Source organism: Simochromis diagramma, unplaced genomic scaffold, assembly GCF_900408965.1.
Source record: "Simochromis diagramma unplaced genomic scaffold, fSimDia1.1 OVJJ01000293.1, whole genome shotgun sequence".
Taxonomy (NCBI): Eukaryota; Metazoa; Chordata; class Actinopteri; order Cichliformes; family Cichlidae; genus Simochromis; species Simochromis diagramma.
In genome coordinates, this window is record NW_024386801.1 from 26,662,767 (window position 1) to 26,686,366 (window position 23,600).

A 23,600-nucleotide genomic window follows, 5' to 3' on the forward strand; every position below is an offset into this window, starting at 1 on the left:
GTCCACACAAATTTACATTTAAAATTTAATTTTTGTCTTTAGGCACTTTATTTCTAGCAGCCTGTCTCTCTCTCACACGCGCGCACACACACACACACACACACACACACACACACACACACACACACACACACACACACACACACACACACACACACACACAGTTGGATATAAAATTAGTCACATTACTTCTACCTAAATAAAAATGAGCCTGTATGTTTAAATATAACAAACTTTCTGTTTCAACACTTGATAATTTGTTGTTTGTAAAGCTTTTATTCACATTTTGCACACCAAATTTTTAGAAGGTCAACTTTAACGAAAATGCCATTAAACTTGTCTGCATTTCATGTAGAGGGATTCTTTCGTGTGTGCTTCCACGTGTCTCACACATTTATTTATTTGGTAATTACTCTGATTTAATCGGCCCTCACCCTCGTTTAAATCCGTCTTTCAGGAGCCTGACATGTTCCAGTTTGGAAAGACAAAGATCTTCTTCCGAGCGGGTCAGGTTGCGTACTTGGAGAAGCTCCGGACTGACAGGTTCCGCTCGGCCTGCATCAAGATCCAGAAGACGGTTCGAGGCTGGTTGCAGAGGATCCGATACCGCAAGATCCGCAAGATGGCCGTCACTCTGCAGAGATACGGCCGAGGATACATGGCCCGCAGGTGAGCCTTTACCCACACCAGGAACTCTGGGAGTGATTCAGTGAAGAGGCTAGAAAATGAGCTAAACTTCAATCAGCCCATATAATTAATGATCATCCAGAACTCCAGGAATTAAACAGTTTTAATTTACTGTGTAAAGATCAAATTAATCCATGCTTCTTTTTTTTCAAGTTCTTTGTGTCAGCCAATCAGAAATTGAAACTTCACCGCCGCCATGTTTAAGGTCACATTGCAGCGAATCATGTAGTGATGTTAATGAATGTTCGTCCTGCAGGTACGCTGAGTTCCTGCGTCAGACACGAGCGGCCATCATCTGTCAGAAGCAGTACCGCATGGTGAGAGAGAGACGCGAGTTTCTGAGAGTGAGACGCGCAGTGGTCACCATCCAGGCGTACGCCAAAGGGATGTTCACCCGCAGGATTTACCAAGAGGTACAGCCGCCATCACTGCTCGGTGTTAGCAGCGACAAAACTGCAGTGTTAAAAAAAAAAAGCAAATAAACAAGCACAGAGACAGAAATCTGCATAAAATAAAAACAGCTTCATTAAACACTGAATCTAACTTTACTGAAGTTTTCATGAAGCCGTGAGCAGAAATATGAATATCTGCTCTTACAAACATGGGTGTTAAGTGTTAAACATGCAGCTTTTAAGTGCCTCATGAAGCAGCTGTGGATGAAAGTTCCTCTTTACAGGAAACCCCTGAATGGAGCTGGGACATGTGTTCATAAATTTATGTGTTTGTTATGTAATCGTTGGACTTTCTGTCCCGTTCTTTACTCTGTATCAACTTCGAGTCTTAAAGCCGATTCTTTGGGAAGAAGCGGCTCAGTTTTTGATGTCTCATTAAACTGGAAACAAAGTTAAAGGAGGAATGTGGTCAGGCGGACGCTCGGAGTGAATGGATTTGTGTGTCTGTGCGTGCTGTTAGTCCTCCAACCATCTCCTACATCTGCTTCTACAGTTCCTGCTGCATCACAAGGCGATGATCATCCAGAAGAATGTACGCGGCTGGATGCAGAGGAAGCAGTTTAGACGAGCACGCAACGCCGCCATCACCATCCAGTGCGCCTTCAGACGCATGCACGCCAAACGGCAGCTGAAGCAGCTGAAGATCGAAGCTCGCTCTGCCGAGCACCTGAAGAAGCTCAACACGGGCATGGAGAACAAGATCGTTCAGCTGCAGAGGAAAATGGACGACCAGGTACGCCACCAAGCGTTTTTTTATTCTGAAGCTAGTCTGTTAATTACACACAATAAAACATGCCGAGTTGTATTAAAATGGAGGTCGTCCTATTTGATAATATTCAGTCTTCTAAAGGTTTAGCTGAGCAGCAGCTTCAGGAGTTGGTGTCCACGCTGCTTCTGTAATAATGTGAACATGGGGTGCATAAAGGTCATTTTAGTTTAGGTCGTCGGAGTGAAGAGATGGTAGATAAACAGAAATGTGTATTGATGATACAAAAGTGGGTTTTTATAAGACTTTGAACTGTCCCACCCAACACCAGCTTCCTCTAAGATCTGTTAAGTGTCTTCAGTGGACAGTACATCAGAGTACACCACATCTCCCCCTAGTGACAAGCAAGTGTAAGTGCAAGTTCACAAACTGCACCTCTTTAATTAAACCTATAGATCAGAGTCGATCTGTGACGTTATGTTTACGTGACTACACACAGACAGCGTTTCTCCAAACAACTCGAACATAATGTTTCCACTCATGTCCTCTCCTGTGCAGTGATACTGCTTTAAAATGCTTTTTACTTTATTTATTTTTTGTCTGTGAACAGTCATGCGGACTGATGTCAGATGCTCTGAATCATGTTTTAAAACTATGCAAAAAGATGAGCAGAAGCAGATTCCCAGGATTCCAGTGAAGTTATTTTGGGTAAAGAGCTTATTAAATAATTTAATCTAAAATCAGCACACAGGAGAAAAGTCTGTTAAATACAATTATTTTTATTTTTCTACTATAATCCTTTAATAATCATCACGTGTGAGCTCCTGTGTGCAGCAAACATGTTGATGAATAGGATATAACGATCCAAGTCTAAGTCGTTGATTAGCGACAATAAATATGAGTTATGATGAAGTATTGGACCAGTGCACATTACTTTGGAACAAAGGCTGTGATGTACATGATAACCTCACTGCTGCTTCGCCTGCTTCAGTCCAAAGAGCTCCGCACTCAGAACGAGCAGCTACAGACGGTAAACACCTCGCTGGGCTCAGAAGTGAACAAGCTGCAGAAGCAGCTGGAGCTGCTGCGCAGTGAGCAGGAGGACGGAGGCCAGGTGAGGTCGCTGGAGGAGGAGCTGGAGCACTTGAGGAAGGAGCTGGAGGAGGCGCATACCCTGAGGAACAAGATGGAGGAGGAGCATATCAACGAGAAGATGGACCTCACACAGGTGGGCGAGGGAGACAGACCGACAGACACAGCACACGTCCTGTCAGGCTATTCAGAGGCTTTGCTGCAGTAAAAGTGCTCATACTGCACAGTAAAAATACTCACATCAAGTAAAAGTCCTGCAGTGAAAGTCAAACTATATGAATATGATCAGAAAATATTACTTCAAGTATTAAAAGTAAAAGTAAAAGTATTCACTGCAGAAAAGTTTCCTCGGTGGGATTTCAATGTGCTCGCTGTTCCAGCTTTGACTCATCAGAGGTGTTTAAACTGATTCAGTGTTACTGTTGTAAAACCGGCACACAGCGACATTTGTGTGTTAATCACTCTGTGTGTGTGTGTGTGTGTGTGTGGTTCAGAGGGTGGATGAGCTGGAGAGAGAAAACTCCCTGCTGAAGAGCGAGAAGGAGGAAATGAACCGACGCATCCTGCAGCACTCAAAGAGCACAGAAGGTAAATTACCTGGAAAACACACCTGGATTAAGATGTGTGCGAGCATACGTGCAAGCGACACACTCACACAAGAGTCTCTCTGTCTGCAACAGGAAACACGAGTCAGACTGAGTGAGTCACTTTTCCTCCGTGACTGTCTTTAAGCTGAGAACAATGATTTATTGATGCCTTCCTGCAGGCTTGCTTCTCAGTGGCCAATGGAAACAGGAAGTAGGAACGAAGGTGAATTCAGTCAGAAAGTCCGACTGGAAGCAGAATAAAATCGAAAAGTTTCAGAGACTAAAAGATGACTATAACACACACACACAACTTGCCTTGTAAGTCTTAGTGAGGACATCTAATTGACAAAAATTCTTTCCCTAACCATCAAAAATGAATGCCTAACCCAGGTTATGGTTAGCCCAAACTTAACTGTAACCCTGAGACTAAAACCACATTTTGAGCCTCAAAAATGCCCGACACGACAAGTATAGTAACAGTCAAATTTTTGGTCCTCACAAAGATGTATTGACTGTGTGTAATTGTGTGGTTATTCACACAATTACACACACGGGGAGACACACACACACACACACACACACACACACACACACTTCAATCAAACAGTCTTCACAGTTTATTTCCATTCGTACTTTCACTAAATGAGTTCTTTCAGCCTGGTGGCAGCGAGCAGTGCAGGAAAAACAAACCAGACTGGAGATGCATCAAATTTATTTACTTAGTTATTTAGTTTTGTTTGTTTTTATCCAAGTGGAGCGATTACTGCTGAAACCACAGGAAGCTCTACAGCTCAGCGTGTTCTCGTGATGGACCTGCTGTGTCCTGGTGATGGACTTTTCCTTCCTGGTTTTAAATGGAAAGTGTTTAAGTGTATCTTCTTATGGAGCATTTATAGAACTTAAAGCAAGCACAGTTAGAACATTCAGTTAAAGTTCAGAGCTTTATCATCGATGTGAATTTAGCACCTTCGTGTTTGGGAACTTTTTTTTTTTTTTCTTTTCAGCTTCTTTTGAAGTGAAGCAGGCTGTGAAGAGTTTACAGCTTTACTCACTGAAAGCTGCCGTTCATTGATGGACGTGTGTGTGTTTCAGAGGAAGTGAGCAGTGTGTCTCTGCAGTCGGAGCTGGATAAGGAGAGGGAGCGCTACCAGAACCTCCTCAAAGAGTTCTCCAGGCTGGAGCAGAGATATGACAACCTGAAGGAGGAGATGTCGCTCAACAAGGTGACCTCCTGACCTCAGAGAGATGTCATCACAAACACACTCACACACTGACATTTATATTTGGAGGGCAACAATGAACTCCAGGTCATGGTGCAGTCCTTTAGTCATTCTCTGGTTTAGAGTTCTGAATTAGGAGAAGTGAAAATATCTTTTTCTTTCCTGCAAATCTTTTGCCCTCTTTCTGACCTGATGTTTTAAAAAAACAAACAAAAAAAAAGCTGATATTTCACAGTTCCTCCGAGTGTGTTTGAAGCAGAGAGCTGGATGTTGTTCAGTTCGGTGCTCACATCTGTGGAGATCTAACTGATCATATTCAGTTTTTGTTTCATTCAGAAAAATATCCTGGGACCTAAAGGCTTCATGAGAACACTCTAATAACACCATTATGAAAAGAAAAAATATTTTGTTAAGTAAAAGTGTTAAATTGCAATGAGAACACTGTAAGGTTGATCCCTGCACAGATGTAGTGGATAAACTAATCAAGGTGTCCTTTGCAGTCTGATCTTATCAGTAAGAAAACTGTTAGTACCAGAAGGATGAAGGCATCGGGAAAGGTTAGAGTTGAAACGGACTTAAAAACCTACAGCTCTACGACACAATCGTCACAGCATCTGAACTCAGATGTTCTCAGAATTTTTATATCTGAGAACTTCTGAAGTTTTCTAAAAGTTTATGGTTTATTCTAATTTTTCTTCCGAGACCTTCAGTCTATATTTTCTCCTTTTATATCAGCGACTTTAGTACATCTGTGGTGACTTTCTTCCTCCTGTCATCCTGCAGTTCCAGCCTGGCCACACGAGGAACCCGTCCAATCAGAGCAGCCTGGAGTCGGACTCTAATTACCCGTCTGTCTCCACCTCAGAGATTGGAGACACCGAGGACTCCATTCAGCTGGTGGACGTGAGTCAGTTTGTACTTTGTCTGCACAGAGCAGGCATCAGATCACAAGTAAAGAGCCAGAGAAGGAAAAATAGAGGGCGTTCAACACAGTGACGTTCAACTAACAGGATTTAAATCAGTAATGATGTGGGTGAAGTGTGATTATAGATTCTCCAGAAGTGCATGCAAGTTTGTTCAAATGTGTTGCTGCAGGATATCCAGTTGTTCATTTAAGCTGATGTGATGTGAATGAAAGAAAAACATTGGTTTTAAATCTGAGTCACTTCATGAAGAGTACATCTGGATGATTCTGTGTTCAGAGATGTGTGTTAAATGCTAGCTCTGATCATGCTGGTCTGCAGGAGATGGGGATAGACAAGGCCGCTATGGATATTAGTCTATTCATGAAGCTGCAGAAGAGAGTCCGAGAGCTGGAGCAGGAGAGGAAGAAACTGCAGCTCACAGTGGAGAAGATGGAGGAGCTGGCCAAGCGAAAGGTGACTGAGCAAGGATTTATCAGAGGGGCTCAGCTGTTTCCTCTGAGTTTTTATCTGCAGGAAATTAATCAGGTTCTGATATTTTTCTTTGTGCTTCCTTCATTTTAGGGCTCTGAGTCAAGGCTCTCCACTTCTGAGCAGGAGACGGCTGATCTGGCCTACAATAATCTCAAGGTACAAAACTGAAACCATTTCATGGCATCAGGACTTCTTCTCTGTCCTTTCAGATGAAGCTAGTGTGTAACAAATCAACATCTAAAACTTAAACGGTGAACTTTGTGTCTCTGCAGAGGCAAGAGCTGGAATCAGAGAACAAGAAACTGAAGAACGACCTGAATGAGCTGAGGAAGACGGTCGCTGAGCGAGCCTCACAGAACAGCTCATCCAATGAGCTACAGGACAGCTACAACCTGCTGCTGAGCCAGCTTAAATCAGCCAATGAGGAGTTGGATGCTCGCAAGGAGGAAGTCCTCATCCTCAGGACGCAGATTGTGAGCGCGGCCCAGCTGCAGGAGAAGAACGAGAATATCCTGAGCCTGAACACAACGGTATCACATTAACAAAGTTCTAATCCTTATGAGGAGGCCAGATTTGTATTTGTTATTCATCATGCTACTCCACACACTATAGGTGGACCAAAGCTTCACGTGTTCTCTCTGGTAAAACACATTATCAGTGTAGAAGCTCAGCTTTGTGTTGGCAGCGTGTCTGCATGTCTAGAAAAGTGAAATAAGCTTTGGCTGTGAGGTCAGTTTAAGCATTTTAAAAGGCAGCCAAGACAATTTCTTTCTGTGGTGTTTCTGTGTTAGCTCTCGAGACACGTTCATCTCTTGTCAAAGAATACGATTTTTGTGACAGAAGGTTCTTTTAAAGGAAACTATCATTATTTTTATTATTACTATTACAACAAAGACAAACCTTGTGGTTTGCCCTTAGGTAGTAATAGAAGAGGATTTTCAGCTTCACAGAGGTGGAAATCTGCTTATTTCCTCCTTATTCAAAAGTAATGAGGTCACTGCAAAGTGATGCAATATTGAATCATTTGATATTTAACTCGTATTGCACAGTGGTGTACTCACTGCCACTGTTCGACCTACTTCCACATACAGACATGAGTATAAACAGGCTTTGCGGTCTCAAGGTTCGATGGGAAGCGCTGTCCAGCCCGATTCCAACAGAAAATGGAGTTTCAGCTCAAAGGGGGGATTTTAAGACTTTTATTTATGAAGCAAGGTTATGTTATAATATTACTAATCATTAGGCTCAGTAACAGTTGGCTCAAAGTGATTGAAAATGTGAGAGAACACCTCCCACGAGGCTGCAGCAACGGGCTGGATTCTGCTTTAGACATTTTTCTTGATGAAGTCTTTCACCTGCTGCCACTGCTTTCAGATAAACGCACAGTCTGCAGTGCAGTGGATGAGTCAGAGGGCTGAGGATGTATATGAATTTATCGTGTTCATGTGTCAACTGTCTGTGTGTTAGAGTGATATTAAAATGAGGTCAGTGAGCTGTTGCTTTGGTGATGTGACATGCTCTTTCTGTGTCTGAGCAGGAAACTGATTCTACTCCTGTGGTGAACAACAGCAAAGAGCCTGTGGACAAAGAGGAGGCGCTCAAAGCTTACCATGGACTGTGTGAGTCCAAAAAGTAAGTGACTAAAGAACCGAAACCAGCCAGCTTTACCACAGTGAGGTATTTGGGCAGAAGAGATCCTCCATACAGGTCACGTCAGCTGATCTCCTCTTTAGTTGTTGACACAAAAGGCTTTGAATGCACTCTTTGTACTTTGCTCTGGCTGTTCTCAAGTATTTGATTAAAAAAATCCTTCTTTTCTTCTCTAATGAATGATCCTGCTAATTGAAACTTTCTGAGACTTTAAATCAGATTTCAGAGCGACAGATTGCCGAACACGAGGACTGTCTGTCGCAGACTTCGTGTCATTCACTTCTGTCAGCTGTGCTGAAGCTTCAACAGATCACATTTCTGTTTCCTTCACACATTTTCAGTCTCTACTCATTTTTAATGTCCAGTTTGAGAGTCTCACAAGACTTTGAGGCTTTTCCCAAACCTACTCAATGATACGGGTAGCTCCTTACCTCTGAACACAGAAACAAAACCACAAAACAGAAACGAACAAAAAAAGACAACAAACAAAATAACCAACAGCTGGTTTAAATTCGGCTCCTTCTGCACATCTGGGCCACATCCAGCTCCCCTGCTGTCTCTAGAGGGACTGTTGTTCTGACAACTTGAAATTTCACAAACTCTGAGAAAACAAAACTGACCTGACTTCATGTCGAGCATGATCACTGCTGATCTGAGCTCTTCTATGGAAGCTGGTTCCATTGAAGAGGGGCCTGAAAACTGAAGGCTCTGCTTCCCATTATACTGTTTAAATACTCTAGGAACAACAAGTAAGCCTGCAGTGTGAGAGCGAGGTGCTCTAATGGTACTACAAGGTCATTAAGATAAGATGGGGCCTGATTATTTAAAACCTTGTATGTGAGCAGCAGGATATTGAGTTTTGGATTAAACAGGGAGCCAATGAGGGGAAGCCAATATAGGAGAAATGTAGCTTCAGAAGACATCATAGACACTCCTGCTGAACCAGCACCGTCTCACTGCACTTCATTTCGCTTAGTCACATCAAATCTGTTCAGTTGTGTTTCTAGAAATGAATTTCCCCATTTTTGATTTCAGTCTTTGGTCTGATATCTCCTCGTGTGCACGTGTTACATTTTCAAAGTGCAAAAAAACCCAAAATCAGTCTCACAGAAGTGATTTGGGTTAAAATAAAACACCTTTGTGCCGTTCCTTTTTTCATCGGATTCACCAAAACACAGGGCTGTGATCATCACAAATAACGAGTGTAGCTCTAACAGTGTTTTAGTGGCAGCAGCTGAAGTTGTGGTTTTTCTCTTGTTTATGTAGCGACTAACCTTTCTGCTGCTCTTCCTCCTCTCTGTTCGCTGCGTTGCTCCTCACATGCTGCTTTTATCTGCTTCTCTGTGTCCTCTGCCTGCTGCTGCTGGACACCAGTAACCATCAGGACTGGTGTTACCTGAATGAAGATGGAGAGCTGGGCTTGGCTTACCAGGGCCTCAAACAAGTGGCCAGGTTTCTGTTTGCTCATTTCCTCTGCTTCCTTTCATTTCAAAAAAATCATCTCTGTAATGTTCTGGACCTCAGTCTGTTCGTGAAGGGCCGCTTCTACACCCAGTGTGTGAAATATGAGGATGCTCTCAGCTCCTAAGTAAAATCCGCCATGTGAACTCAATCTGGATTTGAAGTTTGTTTATGAGCCCAGAAAGCAGCTGTGATGGTTCAGCTTACGGCGACGATTATCCTCAATATTCTCTTTGTATGTTTGAGAGTTGCTGATGAATCATATGCAGTTTAATATTCATGCAGCCTGAAGAAGAGGACACCATTCATTTAAAATACCCAAACATCAGCATCAGTATTAACTCAGTGAGTCACACGTTCACATGTCAGTGCTGACTCAGCAAAAATCATAAAATTATTACTTCTAAAATAAAACAAAGTAAACCTTCATCATGAACCTTCAGTGTGATGTTACTTCATGGGAAGGTTAATGAAAATGTGTCTTAGCCCTCAGAGGATGTTTCACACATTGGCTGTATCACCACTGATCTGTCTGTGCGGTGTTTTGCTGTGTTTTTGTTTGTTTTTTTTTTGTTTGTTTTGGTGTTTTGTTGTTTTCGGTGTCTGTCAGTAACACTCTGGTCCTCCCGGTCCTGCCAGGCTGCTGGAGGCTCAGCTGCAGACTCAGTCCAGGCAGCACAAAGACGAGCTGGAGGCCCTTCACACTCAGATCGAGCTGCTGAAGGGTGACATCGAGGATAAGCAGGAAAAGCTCAGCTACATGATGTCTCTGTCTCCAGAGGCTCAGGTGGAGTACAGCGTCCAGCAGGAGATCACGCGGCTCACCAATGACAACCTGGTGAGCAATACTGCAGCTGCCGCTGCTGCCGGACTCCCTTCCTGATTCCTGTTTTCTGTTTTCCGTTTTCTGACGCTGCTCTGTGTCTTCCTGCAGGATCTCAAAGAGCTGGTGGAGAAGCTGGAGAAGAACGAGAGGAAGCTGAAGAAGCAGCTCAAGATCTACATGAAGAAGGTCCAGGAGCTGGAAGGTAACAGGAGAACAGGAAGCTGCTCTGTAGAGCTGCACCTGATGGTCAGAGGCTAAGTGTGTGTGTGTCCATGTGTCTGTTTTTCAGCTGCTCAAGCAGCAGCTCAGAGCAGCAGGTCCAAACCTGAGCTGATACGTCAGGTGACCGTCCAGAGGAAGGAGAAGGACTTTGAGGGGATGCTGGAGTACAACAAGGAGAACGAGGCGCTGCTGGTCAAGACCCTGATCAATGGTAAGAACATCGCCCCAGCTTCATGTGGTTTTTCTATCTTACATGAGGTTTCATATTGTGGGTGAGGTATTCCCATCCACCTCAGACTGCGTTTGTTCAAACCGCATGCTGGATAAGATTTCTCCCACAGCTTTCAGAAGTTAGAACGGAAGCTCTGAACAAATATTCTAACTTAAATATTTATTAAATCAGGCATTTGGTAGTTAGAAAAAGCAACACTAGAAGCTGTCTGGTTTCCAGCTGTTTCTGTAGCTCCCCAACGTCCCTCACAGTGACGGCTTTACTGTCACTAAAGTTGAGCTGGAGGTGAAGTTGAAAATATGTGATGACAAGACGAACAGCAGGATGCATGTCCTCAGGATAATAAAACCAGAGTTTTTTCACCCATTGCATGGTTACAAACATGTGATTTCAGACATCCGCCCCAACAACGTGTCGGGTACGGTGCCCTGTCTGCCAGCTTACATCCTCTTCATGTGCATCCGCCACGCTGACTACATCAATGATGACCAGAAGGTGGAGTCTCTGCTTACCTCCACCATCAACGCAATCAAGAAGGTCCTCAAGGTTGGTGCTACTGCACACACAGCCCACCTGTCTGATTCCACACACAGGTTCTTTTATTTTGAAAGTCCTTTTATTCATTCTGCAGAAGAACAACGATGACTTTGAGATGACATCCTTCTGGTTGGCCAACACCAGCCGACTGCTTCACTGTCTGAAGCAATACAGCGGTGAGGAGGTGAGGACCTGATCGATATCTGTAATGAATGAGCAGACAGAAGCAGCGATTATCCACTCTCACATCCTGACATCTTCTTCCTCAGGCATTTATGACACAGAACACGCCCAAACAGAACGAGCACTGTCTGAAGAACTTTGACCTGGCTGAGTACAGACAGGTGTTGAGCGATCTCTCCATCCAGATCTACCAGCAACTCATCAAAGTGGCAGAAGGCATCATTCAACCCATGATCGGTGAGTTTGCCTGAAACACCAAAAAGGAGAATTTTATGGTTTGATGCATTTAATTGCAAGATGCATAAATGCACATGATGCATTGGTTATTATTTATTTTGCTTAAAGAAATATTTATGTGGTTTTCTAATTGGTGCCTCTCATTCAGCTTGGTGTGTTATTTCAGCATAGTTAAAAATAAAGAGCTCGGGACCTTATAGAAAACTTTGCAAAGCTCCTCTCTTGCTGGATGGTCAAATGTCCTGGACAATATGAGTTGCATTCATCAGTCAGATTTCTAGAAGGATAAATATCCAGCCAGGAGAAAGAGATTAGAAACTGTTCGAGATATGGCCTTTCTCCTGTTGCAGCAGATTCATTTACAAAATTCTTGAAAAGTTATTTCACATTTTTCTACTACATATTTGGGATATTTAACCTGTCTGTGAGACAGGCCCCAACCTGTGAGAATTTTAATCTTTAATCTGAAAACCCTGAGTTTGTTTTCTTTAAGGATGTGGAAGGTAGTAATATATTGTTTGACTTTTTTTTTCCACCAGGGTTGTAAAATTGTGCACGTTTAAAATGGAAAATTGCATTTTAATTTCTGCGTGAGTCGTTGAAAAAATGAAAACATGCTGGACTTTGCTGACTGTGTGTTCAGGTGATGTAACTCTGTTCCTTGAGAAAGTCAGCTGCTTGACATACCGACAGAAGTGGGTATAGAGTCAGTTGTGGGGAAAGAGGTACTTTCCTCCCGAGTCCCTTTATGAGAAACACAAACATGTTTGTGCTGAAAACAGCTGACAAAACCATCCGTTAGTGTGTTTAAACCAGATGGACAGAAGTCTGGTGGTAAATGAAAAAGAAGTGAAAGTGAAAATAAAGACTTCTGGAGCCAACAGGATAAAATGATGACAAGGGCAGCTGTGTCATTAAGCCTCATGTCTGTTTTTAAATATGAAAAACTGAGTGACTTAACCACAACCCGAATCTGCAGACATCACTTTCAGTCTTATAAAACATGCAGCGTGTCAGTGAGTGGCTGTCAAAGATGTTTGGCTTTCACAGATCATTGCTCTGTGTTGCAGTGACATTTTAGATATGAGCCACACTAGTAGCTGCCGTTTCATCTGCTGTCAGCCAAAACATTAATGCAAAGGTTGATGGTGCAACCAAACCAAATTCTGTCCAAGGAAACATTTCTGTGTTCTCAATTCAGAGCTGAACCACTTATTTGAACTCACTGCTGTAACCGCATCATCAAAGGAGCTGAGGGCCGCCCAAGAAGTCCTGTTACAATTATACAGAAAAATAAAATGGGGTTTACCGTCCAGCAAAACCATCATTGTGTAATGAGAGCAGCACGAAACGGAACCGAAGCATTATTTAGATGCTAAACTAAATGATAAATGCGGTCATTTGTAGTGTTTGGTCAAGTGTCATAACATGAGGAAGAAGCAGGTTATCACAACAACCCCATGGTGAAATCTTCTAGTCCCACTCTTCTCTTTTTTTGTGTTGGTTTGAGTTTTCGTTGAGTTTGTCTGTTGAACACTTGGGGAATTTTTTTCAGAAACTACGTCACTCTGAGGTAGCAGCTGACTCATTTCGTCCCCATATGAGTCATCATGTGACTTTCTGCTATTGGACTGTGCACAGTGGTTACCACAGCAACCACAGAGCTGTGGTCAGTGTGAACTTCATCGTTATTAAAGGTATTTTTATCTACCAGAAGTCTTTAAGTCGAACAGAGTAAAGGCAAGCTAAAAAAATCCCCTCAGAGCTGCAGGACGGTTATCAGTGGACGGATGAGTTCGGGTCAAATCAAAGACTAAACCTAAGACACGGTCCAGAGCTTGAAGAAAGATGAGTTTTGGAGGGTTTTTTTTTTTTTTTTTGGCGAATATATACCCTCCACCAAAGCAAAAGAGTCTCTGAGCTGCTGCAGGAATTCAACCACAATCAGCTGGATGTTCTTGGAGTGAGCAAAGTAAAACTGAATTGAAGTAGCTAACAGAAAACATGGATTCATGGTTTAGATTAAAGCGAGCAACGTCGGCAGCAAAGTGCTGCTCAAGACTGCCTCAACATACCTGGAGCTGCAACCTCATTGAAGATCTGAAAACTCTGGAGTCTAAATGGAGAAAAGCCAAAACCACAAAGTGACTGGAGAACAAAACAACAAGCGTTGGAGGAACTAAGTCTGTATAGCACCATCCTGTGTTTTTTTTTGTGTTTTTTTTGTTGTTTTTTTTCTTCTCTAGATCATTTTGTTGCTGTGTAACTGGTGTAGGTCTGTACCTTCCCATCTGTTCAATAAACGTTCTTCTTTGTATGTCTGAACTCTTTTTCTCCTTTCTGTTTTGCCATCCAGTGTCGGCCATGTTGGAGAGCGAGAGCATCCCCAGCCTGGCAGGCGTGAAGCCGATGGGCTACAGGAACCGTTCGTCCAGCATGGACATGGACGCCGACGGCCCCACCAGCTACACCCTGCAGGCCCTGATCAAGCAGCTGGGGCAGTTCCACAACATCATGCGAGACCACGGTCTGGACCCTGAGATCATAGGTCAGGCAGTCCGGCAGCTCTTCCACTGCATCAACGCTGTTACCCTTAACAACCTGTTGCTGCGCAAGGACGTCTGCTCCTGGAGCACCGGCATGCAGCTCAGGTACTAAACCTGCAGCCGACACCCACAAGCTCAACTTTATAGTTTGTACTCCATTACAATGCAAAACAAATTTACTAAAATCTGTGAACTATGTACCATATATATTTTATTATTTTGTCTTTATACTTTATATTGCAGGTATTTCATTGAATTAGAATCCAGTGAAAATTTCTTTGGAAGTTAAATGAACTAAAGAAAAACGTCAGTGAGCTCAGTTCCTCTTTGAAGTTCTTCCCTCGTTAGTTACAAGTTCTAGAGATGAATGGTGCAGATAGTTTCAGCTGTGGTTAATGACTCATTTTTATCAACAAACCTAACAATCATCCCAAACAGGTCACGAATTACAGTTAATTCACAGCTCGCTGAGCTCAGCCAGCTGTTCCATCACTACAGGCTGCCCTTTTTGGCTTTTTCATGCAGTACACAAAAACACATCACCTCAATCCAACATGACTGTCAGTTGAATAGAAAGGCTGGAATAGAACATCAAGTTTATGATGATTTTCTATTCTATTCATATCATGAAAGCTTAAATTGAATTTTAGGTTGCGCTCTGTCCAAAATAATAATTTAAAAAATTAACTTAAGAAGTGAAATTATTACAATAATAATCTGGATTTTTCTGGGGCGACAAGAAAGAACAAGAAATCAAAGAAGCACTGGTAGAAGAAGAGCATTGACCATAACTTGTTACATAATGTGCTGGTTTGTTGTTAGTGTTCAGATTCAGGAGAAGGATCGCACAGAGAGATGGAGGTTGGCTTTAACGTCACGTCGCTAAAACCTTGTATGCCTGAACTCTGTGGGTCTCCCATCAACCCCAACCCTCACTTTGAATTTTGTGTGTGTGTGTGTGTGTGTGTGTGTGTGTGTGTGTGTGTGTGTGTGTACAGGTACAACACCAGTCAGTTGGAGGAGTGGCTCAGAGGAAATAACTTGTATCAGAGTAAAGCTGCAGCTACTCTGGAGCCGATCATTCAGGCTGCACAGCTGCTGCAGGTCAAGAAGAAAACGTCGCAGGACGCCGAGGCCATCTGTGCGCTGTGCACCGCGCTCACCATGCAGCAGGTACGCTCAGCTCATCTGAGCCCGAGCAGGCGATCAATAACACTCCCGATCAGATAATGACAGGATGTTAACCTGCTGTCTCCTGCAGATCGTGAAAATCCTGAACCTCTACACGCCTCTGAACGAGTTTGAAGAACGAGTCACTGTGTCCTTCATCAGAAACATTCAGGTGTGAATCACACAGACTGTTTAGCTGCTTATACCTCTACCAAACACCAGAGGGAGGATTCCTCTGGGACATGAAAAGAACAAATGTAAAATTTTGAAACATAAAAGGTGGAATCTGAATGTCAGATCCGTTTACAGCAGATGTGATGTTAGAAAATTTAACACCTCATGCTGCTGGTGCCAAATCTGAAGATCTGAACCAATCAGGTCATTTAAAAACAGAACTGCAGAATTATTTTTGCTTCGGTGCTTCTTATTCTGCTTTGGAAATAGTTCACTTTGGTGGTGTAAAAAAAGAAAAAAGGCTCTGTATGAGCACCTCTGCTTTTACTTCTGTTTTCTACCAAAGTGTCTCTTTAACTTTGTACTGCCCACATCCAATGTAGATATTTGAGAAAACCCTGCATTGCTAAACAAAACCAGGAGCTCCCAGCAGTTTTCAGGAAAATCTGATATCTTACACGAATCCTATAAAATGCCCACGTTCAGTTTGATGAGGCAAGTGTAAACATACGTAACATACATACATGCGTAAACATATCCAATAATGTAAATTCTGCAAAAAACCATGTTGCTGTGTTCGGATAAACTGAAACTGTTTGGCGTTAAGAGCAAATTTAACCTCTTTGGACCGGGCGTCCACATACGTGGACATCACATTTTGGGTTGTCTAGACCAAAATACTAAATCTTGCTCCACAAGGTCCTGATATCCACTTACGAGGACATCATACTGCCACTGTTCTATCTCATTTTTCTCAGAAACAAAAATCTGGTAAAAAAAAAAAAAAAAAATCTGGTAATTCTTTGTTTTTACTTTCATCAGGTCCCAATCAGCCAAAATGACAAAGAGAAATTAAAAATCATGCCATGAAAGAGTTCGGGTCTTAGGGGGTTAAAGGTTGCACAACTATAAACAGCTGAATTGCTTTCAGCTGCCTTGGTCCTGCTGCCGGTAACACGGCAGTAGTAGAACAAAGTTCATGAATCCAGGTCACAAACTGTCCTGGAACAGGAAAGTAAGCAGGAGCCACGGCCTCCAGAAACTAGAAGGTTTCTGTTTGTCTGCATTCAGTCATTTCAGCTGTGTGCAACATTACACAGCAAAAGCATGAAATATAAACGGGTTTCTGATGTCTGTTCTTTTTGGGGGGGTTTTGTATGAATACTTTGCCTCTACGGGACCAGTGATGTCAGTGATGTCAGCCTCATGTTTGACTTCTCTCTGTCTCTGTGTGTCCAGAATCGCCTTCAGGAGAGGAATGACCCTCCTCAGCTTCTTTTGGATACCAAACACACTTTCCCGGTCCTCTTCCCTTACTCGCCGTCTGCCCTCAGCCTGGAGATGCTGCACATTCCTGCCTCGCTTAACATCGACTTCCTCGTCAGAGTCTGATGACCTGCTTTTAATCCGAACTCTCATTAATCTGACTGTTTCCCAGCAGCGTCTGCTGCCTGACACCTCTTATTGATCATTGTTTCTGTCTCCATGTCTTCCTGAGAGCAGCACGTCTGCCTTTCTGCCAAACAAGTTCATCTCCTCACGTCTCTCTGAACTAAATCCTCCACGTTTCTGAAAAAAAACCTGCAGAAGTCCAGTCTGTGGAGTCCACATCAGTTGTTCTTCTCTGACAGTAAACTGTGCTGCTGTTTGAGTAGATAAAGAAACACAGAATCTAACAGAAGGAGCAGAAAGGTTTGCAGAAGGATGAAGAAGGTCAGGAGGAAAGTTCAGAGGGATCATTTAGACTCGGAAGAAAAACAAGATTTTTTTTTTAGATGTGCGTGAAGGTTTCTGAAGATTTCAAACGCAGACAAACATCAGCGACCCGAATAACTGACAATATTCAGCATTTAAAAGTTCAGGCTCAATCAGTCAAAATTGCATGAGATTGGTTGGCTGTGTCAGGAGTAACATGTTGATTTCTGTAGACTCTTTACTTCCTTTGAGCCTTGAAGGTTGTGGGTCGTATTTATTTATTTAGTTATTCAGTAGCATTAAAAGGCTGATTATCTGCTTCTGTACTGATATAAAGACACCTTTAAACACTAAAATTACACTAAATTAAAACTAAGCTGTTAACAGTTATTTAATCTCATATTCGCTCCTGCTCCTCCAGTCATGTGTCATCATGTGACTCTCAGCTGCTCCTAATACACAGTCAGCTGTGGAGGATCCCAAACGTGTCAGAAGAAAGTATCAGAAGTTATCAGATCTGTCTTCCTGTGATCGTTTGGCCAATTAAAAAAACAAAATGATAAAATAATGCTGCAAACGAAAGCAAATGTTTAACATGAAACTAACTGCTGGGACACGTCAGGGTTATTCAGGTTTGCTGGTGCAGAGACGTGAATCTTGTTTTTTTTTTGCATTTAAAGACAGAAAGATGTTCAAATGTAGACGAATAAATGAAACGATGAAAATGAGACGGTGTCGTTTTTAATAACAGCTGCTGGCAGTGTGATAGCAGTTAATGAGCTAAAGAGCAGGTAGGTTGTTCTCCCCCTGACTTCTGGAAAACCTTGTTGTTCACTCAGCTGGTGCAGAGCAGTCTGTAAAACGCAAATCAACACTTTTTCTGATCTCCTCTCAGAGTCTGTGCAGGACTTCCACTTCGTTTCTCTGTAATGTCGTTTATTTCTGTGGGAAGTTATTTTTTTTTTACTGTTTCTGTTCTTCTGTTTCTCTCTTTTGCACCACACGTGGAAACACTAATAGGTAAAATACTAAATATGCACAAGATAACACTGCAAACCATCACACCCTCACATTTTTCCTTTTCCTCCAAACCCACGTGCCATTCTACGCTGATGATGTTCATGTTTCTGATCGTGTTCTGTTGGATGCCGTTCATCTTCATCTTTTTATGAAGTGCAAATGTAATAAAATGAAGTTTAACATGTGAAGAGTTTCACTGCAAACCTGCTGTGCACAAGTTTAATAATTCAGGTCATTCATAATACAAAAACCGTAAACTGGATATTTTTGTGCTGACTTCACACGTAGCTGAATGTTTGGTTTTATTCTGCAGTAAAGCTCTTCAGTTTCAGATGTTTGAGTCTGGATGAAACAGTCGGTCACTGTAACTCAAAGAATATATTTTGGAATTGAAGTCTTGCTGATGTTCTGTTCGCGTCTTCTTTGTTTATGAAATGAAATTTCTTATTGAAACATTTCTGGCAAAAACATATAAACATTATTTCCACAGTTTAGATGAAGCTGATGGGAGTTTAACCAAGTTTACACACTTGTAGCTGCTCTGATCATTCAGAGAGCCGAGCCCCTTGTTTCTGCCCCAAAGTCCCAGCCAGGGCATGTTTACAGGTGTGTTTGTTGATGTCTCACTGCTTATAGTGCCAGTCTGAAACTGCTGAAGCATAAATTAAAAACAGAAAATGTTTGAGAATATGAAACTGCTAAATGCACTTTGTAGGCTTAGGTGTAAACTTCAGTTCAGACTTCAATACTGCAGTCACAGCAATAAGCTCATCACTAAAAATGAAAGTCTGACAGGTTTTTAATGTGCAGAGAACTTTTACAAATTACAAACATTTCAGGGACATTTCTGTTTATTTTTAATTTTCAATCAAAATACAATGAAATGGTGATTAAATGCAAATTTAATCTAGTTTATTTCCCCAAACAAGAGACACAAAAGCAGCCTGATGTCAGTTCATTAATCTTTCATGTCTAAAGCAGCCAAACAAACTTCTCAGTGTGCTGTCTTCAGAGAAAATATTAAAGTAAGAAACATTCTTTACAAGTGATTCCAAACATCTGAGAGCAGCACATGTCTGCACATACTTACCTGGTGTCTGATTTCTGAAGAAATGTTTACCTTAAAGTGTTGCAGAAAAGCTACAAACTGGTCAAACAAATGAACCAACACAGAGATTTGAGCATCACAAATGCTTCACCTGACGTGTTCCTCCAAAAATACTTTCTGAATTAGTCAGAATGAAAAACACTGAATATAAAATGAACCTGCAAAGTATAAACATGACTAAAATGAAACCTCATTAATAAACCTGTTCAGTGCATTTAACTTAACGTTATCCTCAAATAACTGTTATTCTTCAACATTAAGAATCAAATTTCATCATATTCATCTTCAACAATCACAAAGTTTCTTCAAACTGGAGAAAAATCAAACCCAGTTTTCAAACACAGTCTGACGATGAGGCACTTTGGTGCTCGACACGTCACTGATGTTGAAGGAAAATAAGATTTATCACCCTGAATTAAAACTACAACGTTCTCTAATGTTTCTGATCTCTAAGTGAATAAATACTATAAAAATGTCCCCACAGTCTGCACTGACTGTTGGCAGAGAAGAAGAAGAGCAGCTCTGTGAACGAGGGTTTGGTTTGCTTCCCACAGCAGCTCGCTGTCAGTTGTGCCAGCTGTCGGCCTGCGAGGTCGTCCGTGGTTTACCTGTCGCTCAGGTGGCTCAAAGCTTCACAGGACGCCCACTGATCTGTTTCACACTCTTACCCACACACTGTGACTGCAGGCTTAATAAAACACTGAGTCACTGTCGGGCAAAAGAGTGAATATTTTTAATTAAACAGTCGTATTTAATAAAATATATTCACCATCTTTAGTTTGTTCAGGTTTTATCATAATGACCTAAAACAAAACTAAACAATTGTGCAACAGAATTTAAACTGAATTTTAAAAAACTGGAAACTACCCAAAATAATAATATGCACTTAAAGTTAAATATAAAACTAGAGGAAGTGTCTTTAGTTTTGGTTTCTTCTTCTTTATTTTAAAGCTTGACAAAAACCAAATATAATATTATAAAAGCTGGAAAAAAAACCCATTGAAACAAACTCCATCTTGAAACTGCAACAAGAGTTTCAAACCATTTTCCTCTACCTGGAGAACTGAGCCTGCACTTTATTTATCATCAGTTACCTGCAGCTTTTACTGTGACTGTCCCACTGCTGCTTTAACCATTCATTCACTGTGTGTGGAAAGACAAGTCATCATAATCCACACATGTATAATGGACGTGTTAAAATAATAAGCATTTATTTTAACATTTTAAAACCAAGCTTGTTGTGTCAAATCTGACACGTCTGTTCTAAGAGTGCATAACTTACAACAGTCTCCTCAACAAACGCACCAGTTGTGTCCTGTTTAACTTCAGCCGCCCTGAGAACAAGTCCACCAGAGCCTTTACATTTTTACATGCTGTATTTTTTAGAGCATTTCAAGTTCCTATTCATCAATACAACCGCTCTATCCTAACTTTTTATAATATGTATACATTAAGTCCATAGTAACTACATAAAATTCTAAAAAAAACGCAATAAACTACAAAGAAAATGAAAATTGTTATTTTTTTTGTTGTTTTTACAGATTACTTTTGTTACAGAAATTTCGGAGGTTTATCCCTCAAAACGAGTTGCACAAAATTTCCAACCACAGGAAATTTATTTTGAGTGTCTTCATAGTTTCATTTTCGAGATACACTAATTTTTGTAAACTGCAGCAAAAATGAAAATAAATATTGTTGTGCACAATTTGCAAAAAATCAGCATGTGCAGCAAAATAAACCATTTCAGACAGTGCAGTTTAAGTTCTGAGCATCAGGAACTACACAGAAAAGCATAGACATCACCCAAAAGTAGTTTTGAAGAGTAAAGGTTTATTTCTAATTGTCAAAAATCATTATAGTCACAATAATGAGGTCAAAAGTCTATTGGAAAACTTAACAAATGTGATTTGAGAGTTTAAAGTTATGTACCCCACAGATTATACTGTAGTATGAGGAGACTGGAACATGACACCAGATGAATGGATGGACAGATGGCCTCCTCACTTAGGAAGGAGGCAGCAGAATAACATTGCTGTGAACTTTGCTTGTGATAATAATTTCATAGACATTTAGAGACATGTGAATCCTGGAGTTAAGAGTTATCTGTGGTTTAAACCTAATGAAGATATTTGTTAAATTCAGGATCAGAGAATTTACTATAAAATTCTGCAAAGAACTAAATGGGAAAAAACAAGAATATGAAAGTAATTTACTTTGGGAAATAGCTCAGTGTTGTAGTAAAAAAAACGGAACATGCAGGAGAAAAATAAACTGATGGAGGCACAGACTAAATTAGATGATTTTTGCCTTGAGAAGGCCCAGGTTGCTTTTTAGATTGAGAGTCAAATGGACTGAGGCAGGTGAAAAAAAATCATCATATTTTAGTAAGCTGGAGAAAAGTAGACATCAGAGAAATTTAATTACAAGCCTACTGATAAATGGGACTGAATGCAAAGATTTCAGAGAGATTGAAGTCTTTACTTTCTATTCCAAGTTGTTCTCCCCAGAATATTCAGCTGATGCTGACGGGTTCTGTAATAAGATTCAGTCTCGTGCCGTGTATTGACATATTGACAAACCATTTAAATATTTGTGTGACTCTGACCTTACAACTGAGGAATTGGATTCAGTGGTCATTAAAATGGCCTTAAACAAGTCTCCAGGGACAGATGGACTCACTGCTAAGTTTTATCAGTTCTTCTGGAAGGACTTAAGAACCTTGCCATTTGGTGCGTTAAAAGGAGCTATAGAAAAGAAAGAACTGATGCCAAGTATGAAACAAGAGTTAATTACACTGATTCTGGTAAAAACAGAAGAATTTTAGACAATTTAAGACAATCACCTTACTAAACACTGATTATAAGATCCTGTCAGGGGCTGTAGCTGAGAGGCTGAAGAAAGGCATCTCAAACATAATTAGTGAAAGACAGTCAGGTTTTTTGAAAGGAAGACTAATTGATAATATTAGGCTGCTTTTCTCCTTGATTACAGTGACATAATCCAAGAGAGGGGATACATCCTGTTTTGGGGTTTTTAAAAAAGCATTTGAGTCAATTGAACATAAGTTCATATTAAAAACCCTGCAGTCTTTTGGTTTTGGAGAAGAATTTATCAGTGTGAAAGGGATGCTATAATTCTATCAACAGCTCTGTTTTGCTGGAACATGGCACCTGTTAGAGGTTTGAGGTTACTAGAGGAATAAGGCAGGGCTGCAGCAGCTCACCACTTCTGTTTATCATGCTGAGCTCTTATCTATTCAGATTAAAAACAGTCACACTGACGGGTTAAATAGTATGGGTCAACTAATAATAATAAGTCAGCTGGCAGATGATACCAGATTGGACCAGATTCCTTTAGCCTTACAGGTGATCAACCACTTCTCCAAAGCTTCAGGTCAACAGCTGAATATAAAAACATGTGAGATACTAGCTCTGCATGAGTGTCCCTACGAGTTATAATACACTAGCTACAGCCATCCCAGTCCCTTTGAGATCAATGATTAAAGAAGATATTGTGCACTCTAAAATTTCTCCTGGACTGACGCAGCTCTGCATAGCTGGTGCTGACTTTGTTGACAGCAGGTTTACAAACAAGGCGATCAGAAATATGTTAATAAATTAAATCTATCCTAACCCGGTTAAAAGAAATTATATTCTAAAGAATTTGAGGCCATGAAGGTTAAGGCAACACAGAGATAGCATATTTCACTTCCCCTTCCCCCTAAAACAAAAGAGGTTCATTTTAAAGTCAAAAATGAGATTTATCCAACCAATGAATTCCTAAGACTGAAATTTAACCTGGATGTGAACACATGTACATTCTGTGAAAATAACACTGAAAGTTTGGATCACTTGTTTTTCTATTATGAATCGCTGCGCTCCTTTTGGATTGACACGTGGAGCTGGCCACAGTCCAGAGTCTTCTGTTACTACGTTTGACGGTAACTTTAGTTAAATTTGGGATGCAGGCAGAGAACCCAAAATTAGATTTGGTAATTAGGATTGTCTTGTTACCTGGAAAAAGGTTTTAATCTTTTTGTTTTTGCAAGCGGTCTTTACGTGGTTTTTACAAAGCCATCAGTGGAAGGAAACCCCGACCTGGGATAAGTGGAATGACTGATATGTAAGTACAACTCCCCCAGTTTATTTTGCAAAAACAAATAAGTTTTAAAGTAGTTACGCAAATCGGAGCGTGGACGCACCTGTGGGCTCAAAAGGGTTAACAATAAAAACATCAGAACATCTATCCTCTACAGTCTTGCATTCAACAGGATAATACAAATACATCAGCTGTATTATTATCATAACATATAATAAAAACAGCAGCTTACAGATGCTTTTACTCTGGACATGAACTTTATTTATATAAAGTTGTTTTTCTTTTAAATCTCACAAGTTG

The 23,600-nt window shown here is 41.1% G+C and overlaps 1 protein-coding gene across 2 annotated transcripts in view; it reads left to right on the forward strand.

The window, feature by feature from the left end:
* Positions 1 to 18,493, forward strand: part of myo5b (myosin VB) — a 49,420-nt gene extending 30,927 nt beyond the window's left edge. Inside the window, exons 19-40 of one of the 2 annotated variants that reach the window (XM_040026858.1) lie at positions 458 to 669; positions 944 to 1,100; positions 1,633 to 1,872; positions 2,837 to 3,073; positions 3,432 to 3,525; positions 4,617 to 4,747; positions 5,528 to 5,647; positions 5,989 to 6,123; positions 6,232 to 6,297; positions 6,414 to 6,671; positions 7,679 to 7,773; positions 9,166 to 9,243; positions 9,892 to 10,090; positions 10,187 to 10,280; positions 10,368 to 10,511; positions 10,927 to 11,078; positions 11,164 to 11,253; positions 11,339 to 11,489; positions 13,846 to 14,140; positions 15,034 to 15,208; positions 15,297 to 15,377; positions 16,619 to 18,493. In XM_040026858.1, the coding sequence (XP_039882792.1) occupies positions 458 to 669; positions 944 to 1,100; positions 1,633 to 1,872; positions 2,837 to 3,073; positions 3,432 to 3,525; positions 4,617 to 4,747; positions 5,528 to 5,647; positions 5,989 to 6,123; positions 6,232 to 6,297; positions 6,414 to 6,671; positions 7,679 to 7,773; positions 9,166 to 9,243; positions 9,892 to 10,090; positions 10,187 to 10,280; positions 10,368 to 10,511; positions 10,927 to 11,078; positions 11,164 to 11,253; positions 11,339 to 11,489; positions 13,846 to 14,140; positions 15,034 to 15,208; positions 15,297 to 15,377; positions 16,619 to 16,771 (3,357 nt within the window). In that variant the 3' untranslated portion in view covers positions 16,772 to 18,493. The remainder of the gene's footprint in view (positions 1 to 457; positions 670 to 943; positions 1,101 to 1,632; positions 1,873 to 2,836; positions 3,074 to 3,431; positions 3,526 to 4,616; positions 4,748 to 5,527; positions 5,648 to 5,988; positions 6,124 to 6,231; positions 6,298 to 6,413; positions 6,672 to 7,678; positions 7,774 to 9,165; positions 9,244 to 9,891; positions 10,091 to 10,186; positions 10,281 to 10,367; positions 10,512 to 10,926; positions 11,079 to 11,163; positions 11,254 to 11,338; positions 11,490 to 13,845; positions 14,141 to 15,033; positions 15,209 to 15,296; positions 15,378 to 16,618) is intronic. The other variant, XM_040026860.1, reaches the window with a different exon arrangement.
* The last annotated feature ends 5,107 nt before the right edge of the window (positions 18,494 to 23,600 follow it).